The 17,494-nt window shown below is 29.5% G+C and overlaps 3 protein-coding genes across 4 annotated transcripts in view; 1 reads left to right on the top strand and 2 right to left on the bottom strand.

Annotated features, from left to right (window-relative positions):
* Adcy2 (adenylate cyclase type 2 Ac76E) overlaps positions 1–9,418 on the top strand; it is a 42,335-nt gene extending 32,917 nt beyond the window's left edge. Inside the window, exons 8-19 of one of the 2 annotated variants that reach the window (XM_072898230.1) lie at positions 1,358–1,516; positions 2,087–2,219; positions 3,682–3,752; positions 4,198–4,303; positions 4,385–4,443; positions 4,791–4,961; positions 5,380–5,611; positions 6,105–6,268; positions 6,364–6,601; positions 7,188–7,442; positions 7,724–7,841; positions 8,185–9,418. In XM_072898230.1, the coding sequence (XP_072754331.1) occupies positions 1,358–1,516; positions 2,087–2,219; positions 3,682–3,752; positions 4,198–4,303; positions 4,385–4,443; positions 4,791–4,961; positions 5,380–5,611; positions 6,105–6,268; positions 6,364–6,601; positions 7,188–7,442; positions 7,724–7,841; positions 8,185–8,450 (1,972 nt within the window). In that variant the 3' untranslated portion in view covers positions 8,451–9,418. The remainder of the gene's footprint in view (positions 1–1,357; positions 1,517–2,086; positions 2,220–3,681; positions 3,753–4,197; positions 4,304–4,384; positions 4,444–4,790; positions 4,962–5,379; positions 5,612–6,104; positions 6,269–6,363; positions 6,602–7,187; positions 7,443–7,723; positions 7,842–8,184) is intronic. The other variant, XM_072898229.1, reaches the window with a different exon arrangement.
* Positions 9,419–9,646: 228 nt separating this feature from the next.
* On the bottom strand, positions 9,647–15,422 carry Hexo1 (beta-hexosaminidase 1). Its single transcript, XM_072898232.1, has 6 exons — positions 15,263–15,422; positions 13,329–13,740; positions 12,207–12,650; positions 10,668–11,179; positions 10,237–10,367; positions 9,647–9,976 (listed from the first exon to the last, which is right to left on the bottom strand). The coding sequence occupies exons 1-6, from the start codon at positions 15,328–15,330 to the stop codon at positions 9,744–9,746; spliced, it is 1,800 nt and encodes a 599-aa protein (XP_072754333.1). The 5' UTR covers positions 15,331–15,422; the 3' UTR covers positions 9,647–9,743.
* A 1,161-nt stretch (positions 15,423–16,583) lies between these two features.
* On the bottom strand, positions 16,584–17,446 carry Med10 (mediator complex subunit 10). The gene is made up of 3 exons (XM_072898250.1): positions 17,289–17,446; positions 16,978–17,061; positions 16,584–16,897 (listed from the first exon to the last, which is right to left on the bottom strand). The coding sequence occupies exons 1-3, from the start codon at positions 17,408–17,410 to the stop codon at positions 16,708–16,710; spliced, it is 396 nt and encodes a 131-aa protein (XP_072754351.1). The 5' UTR covers positions 17,411–17,446; the 3' UTR covers positions 16,584–16,707.
* Between the last annotated feature and the right edge of the window lie 48 nt (positions 17,447–17,494).

Genomic DNA, 17,494 nt, shown 5'->3' with positions numbered 1-17,494 from the left:
ATGCATTAATTGGATTTATGGATCATTGTGAATCAAAGGACCGATGTAACCACAGTTGTGTCCTCACATCTCTCTCTCTCTCTCTCTCTCTTTCTCTCTCTCTCTCTCTCTCTCTCTCTCTCTCTCTCTATGTCTCTCTTTCTCTATATCTCTGTCTCTCTGTCTCTCTCTTTCTCTCTCTTCATTATCTTTCATAATTTCAATAGCTCATTTATTTTTAAAAATTCTTGTATTTTCTTTTAATAAGTGCTATTGAGTATTTGATATCTCATTATATTTTAATAACAAGCTCTAATGCATTAAATAAAAAATCTTTTCTTTAGATTATAATTTTTTGTATCAGTAATGAATCTTATCTCGAAATATATACTTGACACAAATATATAGTTAATATAAATATGTATAAATAGTATAATCACTACATGTTTATATAATAAATAGAAATCAATATATTTTTCGTCCGATTATATAGAGTGAATCATGGAAAACTGACAATTTTCAAAGAATAAGTAAATGAAATAAATAAATAAAATATAACTTAAATATTTATTTTTCAGATAACTAAGAAAATAGAATTATATGCTATTTAAGTATATTACTCGAGAATATTCATTTAAACAAATTTTTTTTTTAATTTTTACGTTTGTCAAATTCTACATTTATCCTACATAGTCTATTTCCTGTATATTGGCCTTGGAGTTTGTTAATATACAAGAAAAAAATTACATTTACCAGACAATATAGTGCAAACAACAATGCGAAATCTGCATGATAGACTAGAGCAATATAGAATAAATGCGCAGGATATTTGACAAATGTGAAAAATTTTTTTTAATTAAAAAAAAATCGCAAAATATTTTCAAATGACATTCTATATCCTATTGTCTGACAAGAAATAAATATTGAAGTTATATTGCATTTATTTATTTCATTTCAAAAATTGTCATGTTTTCGTGACTCATCGTACATATCGCGACATACATATGATTGAGAAATTCTTTTGAAAGCAATAATGAATTGATGAAAGACGGATAACATTGTCGCTAAGCTTAATTAAATTTCAGCTAATTCTCAAATTGTCATCCCTATATTGAATTTATATATCATTTCTCATAGCATCACAATTGTAAATACTAAATGAAAATTGCATCAATTAGATTTTAAACACTAAAAAGAACCGGAGACTTAAACTTTCGTTTATTTTAAATATTTTCAAGCGTGAGTCGCGTATTAAATAAACAAAACTCATGTTCGGGCAATCGTTGAATTTAATGGGAGTAGCGAGCGTGATAAGTGCTAGCGCGCGCGTAAGTGCAGGACGAAGTGGTATTCGCAAATTACATCTCTTTGCATGTAGGTTTGTACGCGAGGCCACCGGTTTTAACGTCGACATGAGGATAGGGATTCACACGGGGAACGTGTTATGCGGAGTTCTCGGACTGCGGAAATGGCAATTCGACGTGTGGAGCGACGACGTGACTCTGGCTAATCACATGGAGAGCGGCGGTCTGCCTGGGTAAGACGATTCAACGCTATTGCAAACTTCTCCACTTGCATTATCCCATATGGCATTCCGGTAGAGTTGATAGTTGATGTATATAATAACATCATACTACATACAAAGTGAAGTACTTAACGTTGGCATTAGGAATATTTTTCTTAAGCAATTTTGAAAACGGAATTTTTTCAATCAAATGTCGAATACTGTTAAAAAATAAACTTGTAATAATTTCATAATAATTATTTTTTTTCTATATCCATTTTTTTTACTGGAATCGCGTAAAACTCCGAGATTGAAAATATATTTTATTGTATATAAATAAGATGGGATTATCTCCAATTTTATTATATGTAAGTAAGATGGGATCATCTTCAATTTATCACAGTAATTTATAATAAAACTATACAATTTTGTAATGCTTTATATACGTCAAATATATTATTGATCAATGGTTTCTCTTACAAGATAATGATTGATTATTGTGTATAAATAATTATAAAGTAATTATCTACTTATCATTATATGTACTAAAGTAATTATTATTTATTTATCATTATACTAACAGCAATTATTTTCAATCTTAAGGAGGGTTCACATAACGAAAGCTACTCTATTACAACTGGGCGATCGATTTGAGGTCGAGCCAGGTAATGGAGGATCTCGGGAAAGTTATCTCGCTCAACACAAAATAGAAACTTTTCTTATCGTGCCACCCAAGGTAAGTGAGAAATCCATCTATCATCACTTAAAATACATTTTCGAGTACTCTAACTCTCTCCCATCGTTGATGCTATATTTCTGCTACATTCTTAAGTTATAATTACAAATTTTTTTTTTTTAATCTTGCTATGTTAATGCTTTATTTTATCAAAAACAGCATTGCCGAAATAAGAACGTAGACACGATCTCTATTCTCATTTATTTGCCATAGTAGTACGTACTTTATCCTCGTCGGTGCGAAGTAATTAATGACATTGAAGGCGGAAATTGAATTACAGGCGATTTATACTGCAGCAGTAGCACAATAATTTAAATTGTAAGATAGTAAATGCTTTTCGCGCGTGGAATAGACCTCGATGGAACTAATTAGAAGTAAATATTTTAGTATTTTAATTTAATACATTTTTATTTGTGATGTAAAATTATTGTAAAAATTGTACTGCTTAAACCAATCTTGCTATATTTTATAAATAACAATATTAAATAACTCTTATAAACTTCTAACAGATATATAATTTAATATAGCTGTCAAAACATAATATTACATAATATTATATGTATAATATTTCTATAGTAAGTATTATTAGAATTATATATTTTATATAGAATAACTCATAAAACTTTAACTCTCGGAAAACGATGCTATTCATTTCTTGATTGAAATACGAAAATATCTCTGAGAATTATCTTGTTAAGCGAACGGACAGTTTTCAAATTGTTTTCTTTATAAGAAAAAACAGAAAATCCGCGAACACCGACGAATAATCCATTATAAAGCGACGGTAAATTTCATTCATAAAACAGAAAATTCGGGTAAATTGCCCGCATCTTATCTCTATATGAACGAAGTTTGGATCGTAATACTCAGTTTATCGCCTTGATGAATATACCGGCGTGATCTCGTTAAAAAGTTGTTTAAAAGCTCACTAAGTCTATCCGCGAATTTATTCATGTCTTTTCCGGTATTCGTGTCTTATCCAAGGATATTCCATTTTTCTATGCGACCTATAACTTCGCATAGATTTAAATCTTCTTTACAAGTAAAAGTACAAAGACGTTTCTGAGAAAAATTCTATCTTATAATAAAATTTTATTGTATAAAACATGTATTCATATTTATATTATTTTCACGTATAAGATACGCATTTGATAATAACGACCATAATTTATTATTTCTATTATTTGAAATTTATTCGTCGTATCTCGTGGATAAAATAAATATAAGTAATAATTGTTCTTTTAACAAGATATCCCGATATATAAATGATTCTTTTGTGTAAATAAAAATTTAATATTTTTTATTTAAAATATTTAAAAAATAATGTATATTATTTATATTTTTAACGCAATTGTACTTTAAAATCAAAATGAAATGTAATATATTGTTTTCTAATACAAAGAAGATATAACATATTGTTTCCTAAAACAAAGAAGATGCTGATAATTCTTGCTTGCTGCAGAAAAATCGAGAGGAAAATGGAATGGAAAATGGTGGAAATCGTATACAGGGATCTGGACCAATACCTTCCAGGTGTGTTCTACAATCCCATTGAATCCGATTCTGATTAAAAACATGGTTTATGCGAAAATATCAACATCATAAGAATGATATCGCAACACTAAAAGCTTTTGTTGTTGATATTATATTTGCCGTTATCTCATATGTAAATAGAAAACTGCAATATTCTCAATATTTTTTATAAATTTTTATATATATTTATTATATATTTATTATTGTCTCCATATATACGTATTATTTTTTTTTAATATTCCATCGATATGATTTCAATATCAAATTATTAACGTTAAATGATACTTTGCATGATTATAAATAGCGAATAACATAATACATATAAATAATATATTATTACTTATATTAAATAGTAAATAACATAATAAAATAATATATTATTATTTAAGATTTTACTTAACATTTATTAATGTAATAAATGTGTATAAAATATATTTTACAATAGATCAAGGCCTAGTAGCAAAATGACAAAATACGTGGAATGTTGGGGTGCGGACAAACCTTTCGCTAATATAGCGGAAGCAACGTTAGCGAAAAATATTGGCCTAACAGTAAGTTGTTATTTTTATTGTATTAATATAAATAGTTTTAATAAAATAATTAAAAAATGCGCTGCTTTTATTTCTCGACAGAGCATCGCAATGATTGAATCAAATCTATTGGCGAACAATGCCAGCTGCTTTGACATGCAGTGAGTTACACATATTTTAATTGATTTATGTCAATCGAATCAACATAAATTAAGATTGTTTATTTGATATCGCATATAATATGCGTTGATTTTAATTATTCAAATTGATGGCTAAATTTAATGATTCAAAATAACAATTATTTCTCTGCATTATGTCACTCTTCTCTCCGTAATGTGTGGCACACGCGGTACATATACGTAACTGTTATTAATGCTTCAATATAATTCTTCAAATAAATATGATTTTGACGCAACAAATAAGAGAATCATACTGTTAATGAAAGTAAATCAATTATATAATTTATGCAATATATAAGAACGTTTTTAAATTTTTTTCTACTATATAGACAATGGTGCGGTGGAAGTGAAGGGATGTCACCCTTTACTTATTGGTTCAAAGATAAAAGTCAAGAACAGTTGTATCAAGAACAGAGGGATGAGCAATACCCTTGGTACGTCGTGGCTTCCAACGTGGTTTACATGATCATGTTCTGCATCCAGATTATTTATTTACCAAGGCGAGTTCTTGTAACAAGCTAACCGAATGTTTAATACTCGGTTCAACTTCACGGAAATATTACCGCCTGACGATATAACATTAAAACTTATAAAACCAATATACCTGTGAATCTCTATAAATAAAATTACATCGTCAGTCGTATGATACTTTTAACAACTTTTACCTTTTTGAAACTAATAATACAAAATTATTATATTATTGGAAATATTTACTTTAAATAACTTTTATTTATTTAACTTAATTAAACGAATTTAAAACTTAATAACAAGTTTTTCACATGTAATGCTAAATTGGCAAATTATTTCAGCTTCTATTAATTACATATTCGATTTTCTTATCGATATAATGACATTTTTAAATAAATGAGAAAAATATGTTTACTCAATATTTTGAAAAACTTCCTCTTTTACTTACAGAAGCATCGCGGTTTATGGTTGCTTTGCAGCTGGTTTAGTATCCCTAATTATATTTGCCGCTATTTCATGGTTTAGCGGAAAAGTCGACACTAGCAATGACGAAGAAACGAATCGAATCGCACTTAGCCGTGGTATCAGAATAACAGTGTACTTAATAACGGCTTTACTAGCTATCGGCTCATCAGTCATTAGTTTGATTGAAGTCGATCCGACTGCTAAATACATCGTACCAGTGCGTATGTTTAAAAATAATATTACTTTTAATAATAAAAAAGATAAAATTGTAGCATGTACTACTAAATATCCTTTCACGCGTCTAATCAATTTATTATTACATTTATAATTTAATAATTTTATTACCACATTAATATTAATATTGAAAATTAGAGATTTGAAGATACAAGTTTAATAAACAAATGATATTTCTCTTACTGACAATGAGAAAGTTAAAAAGAGATCACAAAACATTCTAACAATTTGTATATTTATTATACTTTTTAATTGAAGTCTATTTACTAATTTTCTTTTTATGTTTTATCTTATTAAAAAAATATTTCTTGTTCTATTAATTTTATAAACTTTTACACAATTCTGTTATTTGTTAATTGAAAATTACTCATTATTTATTTTTTTTTTTTTTGGTTAGTATAAGATTCTATCAAAGCACGCTTATACACATATATATATTTACTTTCTAAATTTTGCTCGATAAATAATATTTTCAGCTGTACATTTATTCCTCGGCAATAGCATTGGTGATTGGCTGGACCCACTTGAGGGTGGGTTTCTTGTTGAAACTGAATGTAATGCTTCTTTCTATTGCCGTAATACTCGTAATTTTCTCTCAAGCACCAGTCATTCAGCTGTATTACGAGAGTTCTGATATCAAGTGAGTGATGCGACACTCTCGAGACTCGAGCAACGTTTATATTAATTGCAAACTCGCTGAAAAGCACTCCGTTATCGTGAGCCACGTTCCTGCAGGTTTTATGGCGTTCATTATCTAATGCAAGTAGGATATCTACTGGCGCTCATCAGTCTGATACTTCACATTCTCGATCGACAAGTGGAATACACATCCCGAACGGATATCCTGTGGAAGAGCAAGCTGAGAGTCGAGCAGGATGAGGTGGAGACCATGAGAGGCATTAATAAAATTCTCCTGGAGAACATATTGCCGGCTCACGTAGCCGATCATTTTTTAGCTACGAGGACTACTCAAGTGAGTTCTAAAAAACTTTTGTCTTTCATTTTTATTTATTTTTATTCGTTATTCGTTATTATTTCCATTATAATATCTAAACAATTAATATCATCTTTCATCAGGAATCACTCATTGAATTAATCAGAAATTGTTTAATTTAGTTAATTTATACATTTATATATCATAATTATCAAAATTTACAGATACTTTGTAACAAAGTCAAATACATAATTAATTCAATTAAGCATTATTATGATGCACATTACAATAAAATTCATAGTGGTTATATCAATAGAAAACACAAACAAATTAATTACTTTTTTTTTCTCTAAACATTTATTAATATTTAATAATATTATTATTAAAAATACTATTAATAAATATTATTTCTTAATAATATTTATTAATAACATTTCTAATAATTATACTTTTTTTATTATAAATTATACTTTTAGCAAAATAACAATTATTTCACTGACTAATTTTGATATTATTAATTATTACCTAGTTAATTATTTCCAGTAAAAATTTTTCAGACTATTTTCTCAGAGTTATATAGGCAACTTATCATCTAATTCTAATAATCATTATTTTAAATTAATAGGAGCTCTATCATGAAAGATACAGCAGTATTGCTGTAATGTTTGCATCGATTCCAAATTACAAGGAATTTTACGACGAGACTGACATAAACAAGCAAGGTCTTGAATGTCTGCGTTTACTCAATGAGATCATCTGCGATTTCGACAAACTCTTACTCAAGCCGAAATTCTCAGGGATTGAAAAGATCAAGACGATAGGTAGTACTTACATGCTAGCATCTGGCCTAAGTCCGGGAAAAGAAGATGGTGATAGCAAGGTAAGAACTCTAGATTAAAATCTCGAACTATCATTAGTTTTTTCTGAAATCTCTGGTTTGTTTATAAAGATATTTGTAATAATTAATAGGTTTGATTTAATTAATTTTGAGTTTAATTAATATTTACTCTAATCTAAATTAAAAAAAACTCATTTACATATTTACACACAAATGTAAAGAACAATTTTACAAGATAAAAAATACAAAATTTTTTTGTTATTTTTTTATATTTTGATAGAAGATTTAAAAATAATATTATCTATGTTATTTATTTTATGTAGGACTTACTGAAGCAACAAGATCACAACGTAATCGTACTTGTCGAGTTTGCCATTGCGCTTATGACAATCTTGGATCAGATCAATAGAGATTCTTTTCAGAGATTTAAATTGAGGATGGGTGAATATATTGAAAATTATTAGAACAATAAAGGAAGACAATTTATTTATTAACATTAATATAACATTATTATAACATTAAAATATTATTAATATTATTAGTATATGTATAGTAATTAAATAAGCTTAGTAAGAGCTATAACATATTAATAAGAGTTTATTAAAAATATCTTCTTATTGTGTCGTTCATAATGATAATAAGAAATATTTTTAGTAAAACAATTTGTAAAAAATTGCGTGTGTTAATTTGTCAATTATAGTTATCAATAAAATTTATTAATATTATAATGAATATTTTGTTTAACTTAACAAAGTATAAGTATAATCAACATCTCTTGTCATAGGATTAAATCACGGTCCTGTGATAGCGGGCGTCGTGGGAGCTCAAAAGCCACAGTACGATATTTGGGGAAACACAGTTAACGTGGCTTCGAGGATGGACAGTTGCGGTGAGATGGGCAAGCTTCAAGTCACCGAGGACACTGCCAAGATCCTCATCGATGCCGGGTACGAGCTCATTTGCCGAGGACCGACCTATGTGAAGGGCAAGGGAACTCTCACTACTTATTTCGTGAAAACGCCCTTTGATGACAAGGAGGAAAACTATTAAAGTACAAATTGTTGGAATGGTCAAATCAAATTTTTAATTGCTCGCGAGAACGAGTAAAATTTTTCCATGGCACTCTATGATCTCCATGAACAAATGTCAAAGTTGCAATAAGCAGAATTCTGCTTATATGCTCGTTTGAGCATATATATGAAAAAGATATAAAAATCAAACGATTCTCGAATTTTAACGATTTGTCTGTTAATATGAAAAATGTGAATGTTAGGTTTATTCGTTTAATTCATAAATAAGATTTTATCTCCTTGTGTGAAAAAGGGAGAAATTAATATAAAAACGTTGCATTTGTCAGAAATGTACTATAATAATCGGATCAATCAAATATTCAAGAATATTGATCTATCGTCTCTGCTGTTTAAAAAATGAATAATTGGCACGATATGAATACGTATGTATTCACGATTCCTATCCTCTTGATGTTCTCTTCCTATACTTAATTGAACAAAGGAAGTAGCGAAAGAATAATTATTGTGTTCTCAAAATAGTTTTATGTTATTAACAATGAGACATCTCATCTACGTGTATCTTGCAAGACTCCACAGAATGGTTGCAGATAAATTTCAAGCGTCAACTCAATTCAATTTTCGACTTATGATCAATGATCATAAATAACGTTACATCGTACCTGCAAATAGAAATTATTTGTATACACATATATAAAATGCATACCTATATATATTCATAATTAATTCACTTTGACAGCTGCAATATATGCAGATTTTGGATAAACACAATTTCATCTCTCTATCGAGAGAAACAACGAGAACTCAATCAATCATCCCGATACCATCGTTGTACGAGATTGCTTTATACCGGCATTTATTGCCTTTCTTCACAGTTTGAAGATATTGTGAATTATATGAATAAAGAGAGAAATACCATCATTAAATTTATTTCAATTATAACGTTATCAATTTTTATAGAATAAGATATATGAATTTTACATGACATACAAATAAAATATTATCGAATCAATCTTTATAATATGATTTATTAATTATTCAACTGTTTTTGTTTATAAATATATAAATATTAAATTTTAATACGTGGAATAATAAATTCAAATTTTTTAAAAAATTTACTTTTACACGGTAATTTATGTCTTCATTAAAATCGATAATAAATCAAATTCTGAAGTCAGAACGATCAATATCAATTAAGTTTTTTAACAAGAAAGAAATAAAACAATATATAATAAGATAAAAACAGCTGTGATTTATTCTAAGATGAGATACATGTAAAAATAATGAGGTTGCGTAGAAATGAACCGTCCAAGATTTATGCGTAACACGAGCCTTGGTTTTGCAAACACCATTCGGGTTCCAAGCTATCTGCATCAATTCCACGTTCGACAAGTCTCTCGCGTTGTCTCAACATCCTCTGCTCAGCGTGAATCCAACTGGAATCCGGCTCACTCCACAATCTCTCGGCCATTGCGGCTGATCTCGGCCACAATCTCGAATCGGTGGATGTGCTGTCCACCTGTTCGGTCCAAAGCGCAGCTTCTCCACCTGTACGTATTAGATCAATTATTTGCAATTACTTGCGATATTAATATTATAAAGGAAAATTTTTTATGTAAATTCAGATTTGATAAATTCGATCTATATATTGATGAAAGAATTTTTAAATGTATTGTTCTTTTTACAAGTATTATGATATTAAATAAGACAATCATTATTTCAATACGATCTTACAATTAGTCAACATTTTATCTCATGATATTCATAACAATTCATAGCGCTGCTGATAAAATTTGAACATATTTTACCTAGAATAAGATGCTTCTTGTTTTCGTATCCTTGCTTATTAACCATTTGTAGTGGAGAATTATCGTAAATCTTTTGCCAACCCTTATATGGTGAGCACCAGTTGACACCTTCGCCTACCCAAGCTCCAAATCTATAAAAAAAATTAATTTGTATTTATAAAATATACTTAATACATAAACCATAATTTTATACAATATATATGAATATATATGAATATTAATAATGTGTACATAATTAATATTATATGTATATTAATTATTTAATTCTTTTTTTCAGAGTGGCATCTACGTATATTACATATTAAATCTATTTAAAGATTATTTAAATCATGTAATACATTAATCAGACATTTTAAGGCTCTTTAATTCTTTACAGAAAACTTAAAAAAATATATATTAATGAGTTATTATAATCCATTAATTCTTCTTACCCACAGTCAAGATATAGAGCATCGTAATTTGAAAAAATGATTTTAAAGTCATTACGCAGCAGTCTCCCAATAGTTGCGTCGTCACCAGTCGTCCAAATCTGAATGATATATTTTTTAGGATCGATGTGATGAATATTCTCTTCGCTAGTGAGTCCGCTGGTCCACAGGATGGCCGGGATATCCTTACCACCGTTGGCGTTCTTCAGTTTTTCCAGAGCTTTCTCCTGGAAGTAATCCCACAATAGATAGAAGCTGCTGTCGCTAAGATCCCATCCTTTTTTCAGCATCCAGTTAGTGATAATATTCGTAGATCTCCAACAGTTGATATTCACTTCATCGCCGCCCATGTGGAAGATGTCCGGCTGTCCAAAATCTTCTATCATGTCATTGTAGATTCCTTCGAGGACTTCGTATATCCTCTCGCTGGTAGGATTCAGCTGACCGCATGGCGGTTCCACGCAATAGTTCATCCAGGGCTCGGCTTTGAAACAAACTGTCGCGTTGTCGCCAACCTTGTATAAACATGAAGAAAAATAGTAAATTACGTTTAATATATTCTTTAATAAAAAATTAAAGATTTTAGAAATAATTCCCACTTACACACATACATCCCAAAATGCTTTTACAATAAAATTCTTGTGGCAAACAAATTTAAAATGTTTGATACGCGGCTCTAAAGCTACCTTTATATATAATAATTAATATTTGTTATAATTATATATATATATATATATATATATATATATTTATCTATTTCATAAACACATATATGTTGCCATTTTATTTTATTTTATGATTTTATATTAAATAGAATTAATATGTATGCTTTATATTATTATTGTATATACAGCTAATCAAAGTATGCATTCGATTATTTAATCAAATAAATTTAAGATTATTTTAAGCAACATTTGTACTTGAGCAATATACGTGACATCTCTTAATTAATGATTATTAGCGCAAATACAGATGTTAACTCTCAAACAGACTGTTTGATCTGTGATGGCAATTAGTCATTAAGATGCATAAGAATGTAAGAATAAGAAGCATTGATGCAGTTTGCAAAAAAAAAAACAGAAATTAAAAAGAAACCAGTCTCTACAGTTGAACGAGTCTCTTTTGCGCTTATCTTGAATGCGCAAACATGTTTTTTTAGATCATCGAAAAACATTATTTTTTATTATTCATTATTAATTGAATTGCACAAAATTTTCATTGGCTAAAATTATTGAAGATAAAATTTGTATTAATACAATTTTTGTTATAAAACATTTAAACTAAATCTTATCCTTTTTTTATGAAAGTTTTTATTTACGCCATAATAAATTTAAAAATGTATGCTTTCACGCTAAACTTATTTATTAATAATAAATAGCTAATAATAATAAAAATATAGCTAATATTAAATATAGCTAATAATAATAAAGCTTTTTCTTAATAATAAGAATTATCTCACAATAATTTTTAGATAAAAATAATTATGTATCGGATAAGAGATCTATTATCTATTACACAACAAATATGCAAGTTATTACTTACCCATTGCCAACCTTCGCCGACGTGCGCAGGTGCGTCAAACTCTGGCAGAACCCTGACACCGCGGACCAGAGCATAGTCAATGATTTCCCTGATCGTCTCGGGCGTGTAGATCTTGGTTGGCCTATAGCTACCGTACTTGGCAAAATCTGGCCACGTTCTACTGACATAGGGAAAGCTCTGGGAGTCGGTGATGTGCCAGTGGAAGGTGTTTAACTTGGACATGGCTATGCCATCGATTGTTCGTAGGATCGTCTGTTTGTCGACGTAGTTTCGAGCCGTGTCCAGAAGGATTCCACGGTAGGGATACTTTGGACCATCCTCGATGTACGCTTCATTGGCTATTTGAATTTGATTGCGCAGATCATCGAAGACAATCAGCTGGCTAAGAGTCTCTGTGGCATGTCGAGCTCCGAAATATGTCTTTGCCTTGATGTCAGCCTCTACCTAGAATTCGTTTCAACAAACTTTAATTATTTAGATGTATCTTATTAGAAGTAAATCCAGATATACAAAGTTTTAATTTTTCTCGACGTTTTTCTCGAACCGCTAAAAATAGAAACGATAACAATATGCAGAACGAAATATATCATCTCTCCATCAAACGAAAAATTTTAATGATTTTAATTCCGGCATGATCGACATATTGTATTAAAATCACATTAGCGGAATTTAACGCAAAAATTAACGATGAAATACAATATATTATCCTGTTTGTATATATATATGTACAGCTTTATTTCTCTCCCGAATATATGCACAAAAAACTTATTGTTTCTAAACTCCAAACATCTAATGACAATCACGAAAATAATGGTGACAATAATGCTTGGACAGAATTATCATCTATAAAATCTCTTATTGTTAGTATAAATATTTTAGTTTTTAATGTACACATTTATATTTGCATTTTTGTCGTATCTCATTTATCTTAAACTATTCGTGTCTCATATTTATCTGTAACTCTTTTATTTATATAAAAAACGGGCAGTTCTATTTTCGAAGTCCAAATACGACACGCATAAATTACAGTTGGACGCAGAAGCGTCGGTCGACGATTTAATGAGAATTCAAAATAAATAATTTATTCAACACGACGCGCGCTTCTTTCTTTTTACAACTTACCTGTCCGTTGACCATAGCAACTTGGAGAGTATAGCTCTCGTCTGTATCCAAGGTCAACTTGGCATCGTTGAGATTGATTCCTTCGTTGAAGCGAATCACCAATCTTACGCCGCCAGTTTTCGGAGTTACAGAACCGCCGAGTTTTTTCGCGCCCTCCTTTAAACGATCTATGTTCCTCTGAAGAAGCTTTCCCACTACCGTTTGTGTGAAGATTCCGGTCAGTACAATGTTCTCGGGATTAACCGGGGCCACGGTCTTGCCGAGAGAAAGGAATCCTGTCGGTTTCGGCCAAAGAGTACCAGCTTCACCGCAGGACAATTGGCATACGCTGAGAGCAACCGGGTTGACATCCTGTTCCGTGATCAACACCTTCTTGCAGAGACCACCGTTGCACTTATAATGCCAAGGAGAGCTGTAATTTGAAGAAAAAATATTTTTGCCAGATGTTTTCTATATTGCGAAAAAATTTTCTCATTTATTATAAGTTTTATTAAACCGATTGTTTTCCTTATTTTTATATAAGTGTTGATTTTATATAATTTTCTCGTGATTTTTTAATCTGATGCAGCGTATATCGATGATAATTTGATTAATCGCTAAAACATGGTGCCTATAAATTAAGAACTAATATAAAACAATTTTGTGTATCGCAAAATTTGTCTATACAGGATGTCCCCAATTTAAATGGCAAAACTTTGGGGACCAAAGAACTAAGACAGAAAGTCCTTTAGAGATTTGCTCGTTTTTGCTCCATTTTTTGGAGAAAATCGCAAAAAAAGAAACAAAATAAGTTTTTGTTTTTTGACTTATTTATTTACATTTTATTCATGTTATCATCTATTTAATGCAAATATTGTTCAAAATGCTGCCCTTTTGCAGCAATGCAAACATTACATCTAGCACTAACCGCATTAATTGCAATAGAAAATGGTAATATCCAGAATCTAATATTGTTGCTTGAAAAAAAATATAAATAAAGTGTATATTAATTAGGTATATCTTTATGTAAATAGAATATGGATTCTCTCATGAAATTATATCAATAACCAAGTAATGTAAGATATCATTAAAAGAATATTAATTATTTTGTCATTAGTCAAATTAAAAATATTATTAAAAATTAATGCTTGATTATCAAATATTATTTACGATATTTCACGTTTAAGATTCAATCTATATTAAAAAAAGAATTCTCTTTTAAAAACAAGTATAGCAAATTATATTTTACTGCATCTGCATCGTTTTATTTGCCATTATTACCTCTGAGTTGAAAATTATATTAAATTATATAAATATATGTTTTATCTACAATTTTTCTCATCAAGCGTCAAAAATAATTCCCATTGTCAAGAGAAAACGAATGGCAAATTATATTTCACCGTTATGACGGTACGTGAAAGGATTTCTAAATGCAGATTACGAGTGTGTATCCAAGCCCGAGAGTGGCAGAAAAAAAAAAAAACAGTAAACTCCATCATCTTTTTAAACGTTTCCGAACCTCGGGAAGATCTCCGATGCGGTCTATTTCTCAATGAATCCCACCCACCTGTTGCTTTCACCGTATACACCAAGTGAATTACCTTTCGACTTAAAACTAACATTCACCGTTGGACCCGACGTTATTATTTGACTTTTAAAAGTGTACAATTCGCATTCTCCATCAATGAAACAAACGATAATAAGAGAAAATAATGTATGGTATCAAAAATCGCTGAATGTTCACCAAAAATTTTATTTATCAAAATTGTATCGATTTTCAACATTGAATCTTTGGTACCAAACGTTATTCACCATCGAAAGCGCGAAAATAATATCTCTGTATATTTATACGCGACAATTGATTTTCTCTTGGACTTATAAAATTAAAAAGATTGAAATATCGATGAAGTTAGAATGTGTATATGTGTGTAATATCAATCTAGCTCGATACTCACGTATACTCCTGGGCCTGATTGACAATTACTTCACCAAGCGCAAGGACGACGATCAGTAGAGCAAACATGCCGCTTAAAGTGATCGCCAGGGCTACTGTCCGTCGAAGACTCGATTGTCGCCGGGAGAATGATTTTATCTTACGCTGAAAGATTACATTCATGCCACGTGTTGCGTTGGTAGGGGAAAAGTTGAGTGTGGGGAGAAACCTTGATGTCTCTAATATTTAAAAAAAATCAGGCACAGGAATTGGCATCGCGAGAGATCGTTACGTTTCATTGCGATATATAATCGTCAAAAAAATGAAAGAAAGTACAATATATAGATAAGCTGTGAAATTTTCGGAAAAATATACATCTTGAAAATTGAACAATCTATCTATTGAAATAATCAATTTTCGTTATATCTATTTCTTTTGTCATTAAAATTAAAATTAATGTGATTATGATTATAATTATATTCTCTCGCAATATTGCAAATAATAATAAATAGAAATAGGCAATATTCTATATTCTTATGCACTAATAGAGCACTTTTTTAACTTATTTTACCAAATTATTACATTATTTTTTTTTCATCGTAATATATATACGTAACACAGATAATTGAAAACAAATATTCACTCAGCTGCCCTCTTCGTTAACAAAATATTTGTATAAAACAAATAGTATTGATAATTTCATACATTTTATATCAGAATTATATGATTTTGAATTACACAAGAAGAATTTGATTATGGTCGTTAAACAACACTTGACATATTGCATTTAATTCCATTACGATAATTATAAAACTACAAAATAATAAGCACACATATCTTATTATTACTAACCGTACAAGTCGCACATTTGATATGCACGCAATAAAAAATAATTATCGTTATATCATATCTTATTATAAGATATGATAGCAACAATTTTTTTCAATTACTTCCCTCCTAATTTTTTAAAAGTCGAGAAAATAATTTTAATGCTTTTTTTCTTTTTCAATTTTGATTTATTAAATATACTTTCTCTCACATTTCTCTTGATCAATTAAAGTGATTTATAATTTGCACTTGACACATTGATTATAAAATAATTTCATATATAAATATAAATACACATTGTAACTATTATCTTAATAATTGTCTTAATACAAATAAAATAGTGCAAGGTTATTTAATATAATTTACATGTACATATTGAATTACATATGATTAACTGAATCAGGAGTGCAAAATAAAACTTTTAACTCTTTATATCGCAAGTTTATTTATAATCTTTAAAAAATACTGCATATATATTTACACTCATAATATATACAAGGAAAAGATATTGAATATATTTAGATAACATATGTTTTTTAATTAATATAGAAAAGTTATAAGAAAGCAAATTACAGATTCTGGCAGCATGTATAAAAAACCATTCGGTTGTTAAAATATGGTTCATAAAACTAGATTGTCTTATTCATCTCCGCGAATTGCTCTATACTTGGCTAATTCATTCGGAAAAACTCGATTTAATTCCACTAACATATTTGCCTTGAATTTCCTATAGGCATCAATCTTTCCCTTGACTTGTTCATTCTTTGTCAAAGCCTTCTCTATACAGTCTTTGGTATACAATTGAGGATTTCTTCCTTGGTCAATGTAACTGAAATGAACGTTTTCATATAAGAATAAAATTTAGCTTAATATATATTAATTTTAACAGTGATATTGAAAAAAACTTACTCAAATACTTCTAATGGAACATGGACATCTTGTACCTGAGATTTTAGCTTATCAATCTCCTGTAAGCCGTTGACTAATCCTTGTCTAAAAAAAAAAATACATTTTTTTAGTAAAATTTATACTTAATTAATTTCACATTAGTCTAAAAATATAAACATGTTAATTAAAATTTTTGAACTGTAAATCATAATTTATAGCAATTTAAAAAGATTGATATTAATGCCGTTACACACACTTCTGCGAGGTTAACATATGAAAACACAGTCTTAAATTCCAATATACAAAAATATGCACGTTACATGGATACTCACATTTTCTGATTCAGTACATTTTGTCCTTGTGGCTGAAAATCGCTCACTATAATACGTATTTGTCGCACATTTTCGATAAATAGCTCTAGTTGAGCCTCCAAATTCTCCAAGGCGGATGCCATTTTCGTTATAATCTTTATTGACAGCGAACCTTGCGGGAGTTAGTGTAACTACAAAAAAAACTAGCTTTATTGACAGCGATCCTT

Source organism: Anoplolepis gracilipes, chromosome 8 (assembly GCF_047496725.1).
Source record: "Anoplolepis gracilipes chromosome 8, ASM4749672v1, whole genome shotgun sequence".
Classification (NCBI taxonomy): Eukaryota; Metazoa; Arthropoda; class Insecta; order Hymenoptera; family Formicidae; genus Anoplolepis; species Anoplolepis gracilipes.
This window is presented reverse-complemented; position numbering and strand designations above follow the sequence as displayed.

Coding starts and splice junctions, on each gene's coding strand:
- Hexo1 (XM_072898232.1), bottom strand. CDS start 15,330: ATGTTTGCTCTACTGATCGTCGTCCTTGCGCTTGGTGAAGTAATTGTC. Junction 12,651..13,328: donor TTGCTATGGTCAACGGACAG/GTAAGTTGTAAA, acceptor AACGAATTCTAG/GTAGAGGCTGACATCAAGGC. Junction 11,180..12,206: donor TCGGCGAAGGTTGGCAATGG/GTAAGTAATAAC, acceptor TGTTTATACAAG/GTTGGCGACAACGCGACAGT.
- Med10 (XM_072898250.1), bottom strand. CDS start 17,410: ATGGCATCCGCCTTGGAGAATTTGGAGGCTCAACTAGAGCTATTTATC. Junction 17,062..17,288: donor AATGTACTGAATCAGAAAAT/GTGAGTATCCAT, acceptor TTTTTTTTTTAG/ACAAGGATTAGTCAACGGCT. Junction 16,898..16,977: donor GTTCCATTAGAAGTATTTGA/GTAAGTTTTTTT, acceptor CGTTCATTTCAG/TTACATTGACCAAGGAAGAA.